General features: G+C 22.3%; 1 protein-coding gene across 1 annotated transcript in view; it reads right to left on the reverse strand.

Annotated features, from left to right (window-relative positions):
- LOC106792155 (myb-like protein AA) overlaps positions 1-3,064 on the reverse strand; it is a 66,010-nt gene that overhangs the window by 38,659 nt on the left and 24,287 nt on the right. Inside the window, exon 2 of the mRNA XM_014758356.1 lies at positions 1,443-1,472. Coding sequence (XP_014613842.1) covers positions 1,443-1,472 — 30 coding nt within the window. The remainder of the gene's footprint in view (positions 1-1,442; positions 1,473-3,064) is intronic.

Below are 3,064 nucleotides of genomic sequence, written 5' to 3' on the forward strand. Positions count from 1 at the left end.
GCTTCTACGAGCAATCGATGCGCCTCAGCAGCAGATTTCTTTATATTAAAGAAGTAAACTAATATTTCCCGCAAATGACGCTTATTTGGCTCAAATTTGGAMAKTTTCWAHTMAAAAAAATTATATTTTACCAATATGAAATCAATAATATTAATAGGTTATATTGTTCTTAAATGTCCAAACTAATTTTTAGGCAGGATATCATCTGCGAAAGTTAACGGAAACTCCGCGCTGCGCTATTTACATTAAAACGGCGGAAACTTATTTTTACACCTAATATTATTTTCAATAATAATATGTTGGATAATTTCTTTATTTATTTTCTCGTTTTTTAAAATCAAGACTTGACGAGTGTCACAATATAAAAATCTTGAAAGAACGCATTTATCTATTCCGTAAAAGGTTCGATAAATTATTTAACGATTATTATCAACATAAGTTTATTTCTTTCAACATCATTATACTCTTTTAAAAGCTACATGTAACGTGATCGATAATGTCTTTTTATCGTAATTATGCAAACGAATATTATAATAATATATTATACTATTTTTAACTACTTCAAACTATACTAAATTCTAATGCCATAATTCTTTATCTAATTCTAATTTCTACGAAAATTAATAATATAATAATAATAATTCATTCTGACGAGAAATATTATTTGATTCGATATTTATAATCTAATTATATAATAATAATAATAATCTATATAATATATAATTAAATATATATTCATTATATTTTTCTTCTTTTTTATATTATTTTTATAAGATTTCTTGTCAGAACTTAATTGCATCGAAATAAAGAGTAGAAAGAAAACAAAAAAAAAAAAACAAAAAAAAAAAGAAACAACATCTCAAACGAAAAATAAAAAAAAACGGAAGAGGAATATTATCTTATTTAGAAACCCTCCCCCCCCCTCCTCCTGATTCTGTGTGAATAAAGTAAACAACGATAAATCGTGGAAAATGAAAAAGTCAAGATAATTAAATAATCAAGATAAATCCCCATGCAATGAAAAAGAATAAGAAGAAAGAAAGAAAGAATAGAAGGAACAATAACGGCAAAGAAAAAAAAACAAAAAACAAAAAGATAAAACCAAACGAATCCACCTGTAATTATTGTCGTGCACAATTTATGGTTAAAAGAAAAACCACACGAAAATAATCGAGAGAAAATTGTTTATATTTCTTTGTTCTTCTTTTTTTATTTATTTATTTAATCAAACAAAAAAAAAGAAGCCAGAAAATCGAAAAATAAAAATTGAAATAAATGGTTAAATGGGTGTGTACGGGGTTTGAAGGGGGGATGCAAGAAGAAACAAAAATGGTGGTATGTGAAAAAATAAAAAATCAAAAAATAAAAGGGGGATAAAAAGTAAGAAATAAATTAATAAAAAAAAAAAAAAAAAGAATGAATCATGTCGATGATCCACTTACCCTTTAGTGAGGATGTTATCATGGGGTCACCTGAAAATGATACAATTACAGTACTTCGTGAAATTTCACGTATGTAATTGCGCGAGTTTTCTACGTATACTACACGTATATGTATATGTATTGATATGTGTATATCCGTGTATTTTTAAAAACGAATTGAAATCAACATTTAACAATATTGTTGTTAAATGAACGAATAAGAAAAAGATAAAAGTAGAATGAAATAAAAAAAATTGAACGAATGATATAAATAATTAACGCATTTTTTTTTTTAATTAATTTTTTATTTCGATATTTTCGTATCGGAATAAAATGAAAATAAAAAATAAAATAATAAAAAGAGAATAAAAAGAGAGACAACGAATATGATTGAGAATAATTAATAATAAAAGATAGAATATAGAGATAATGTTTGAAATTGAATGTGTGTGTGTGATTATGCGATAGTGTCAAGAATTATTTATTAATAATTTTGATATATTGATAAATTGTAAATATATGTTAAGTGTGTGTAAAATATGTGTGAACGTTTAGATTGATTTGAAAGAAGAAGGAAGATTAGATTAGAAAGAAAAGTATTTTTTTTCTTTTTTTTCTTTTTTTTTTTTCGTCACGAAAAAAAGAATAAACAATGAAAAGAGAAAGTGAAAGAAAGAATGAAAGAAAGAAAGAGAGAGAAATATTTGAAATTAATATAATTCGTTGAGATATTTTTTATAGAAAAAGAAACACAATCATATGAAAAGAAAAATAATTATTAATATGAATATTAATGAAAACGGATAAATAAAAATATTTTCTATAAAGAGAGAGATAGAGAGAAAAAGAGATAGAAAAATTTTGGATCGAGTAATAATCGAATTACGAGTAATCGATATTTTTTTCAAATTAATTCGATCATACTTTTGATCGAAATAAAAAATACGATATTAATTATATATGTTGTATATAATTTTTTATATAGATCGTTTATATCTTGAAAGTATTGAAATCCATTAGTTGTTGTTTCGAAAAAATTAATATTTGTATATTGATCAATTATAAAAATATAAATCAATTATGCGAAGTCTGTCAAAATGTTTCTATTAATTTTATCAATATGTCAAATCAATATATGTAAATAAATTTAATCGATATGTAACATTTTTATAATAATTCAATTGGAAAATATCATTATATAATTTTAATTATGAATAATTAAATATTACTTAAAATATATTTTGTATTTAATCTTTCTAATTTTGTCTATATATAATAACGAGAAATAAAAAATAGGAATTGTATGTTTTATTTTCAACGTTATTTATGTTTATATATTGTTAATCTGAAATATAAGATATTAACAGATGGAAATTTAATTTGAAATCTCGTTTCAAAGATTTTCCTATATGTTCATTCATTATTATTTTATTAACTGAATTTAACTTATTCATTATGAATTTTTGTTTAAATAAAAATGAAACATTTTTAACCACGTGATTATTCTATGGAAATTGAACTTAAATTTCATTTTTTTCATTAATTTCTACGCAATTATCTTTAATTAATTTTATTATTAATTTTGATTCGAATAAAATATTTGGCATTTTTAAAGATATTAAATATAAACTTAGTTATAAATA

This window comes from Polistes canadensis, unplaced genomic scaffold, assembly GCF_001313835.1.
Source record: "Polistes canadensis isolate GaletaPanama2010 unplaced genomic scaffold, ASM131383v1 scaffold_384, whole genome shotgun sequence".
Taxonomy (NCBI): Eukaryota; Metazoa; Arthropoda; class Insecta; order Hymenoptera; family Vespidae; genus Polistes; species Polistes canadensis.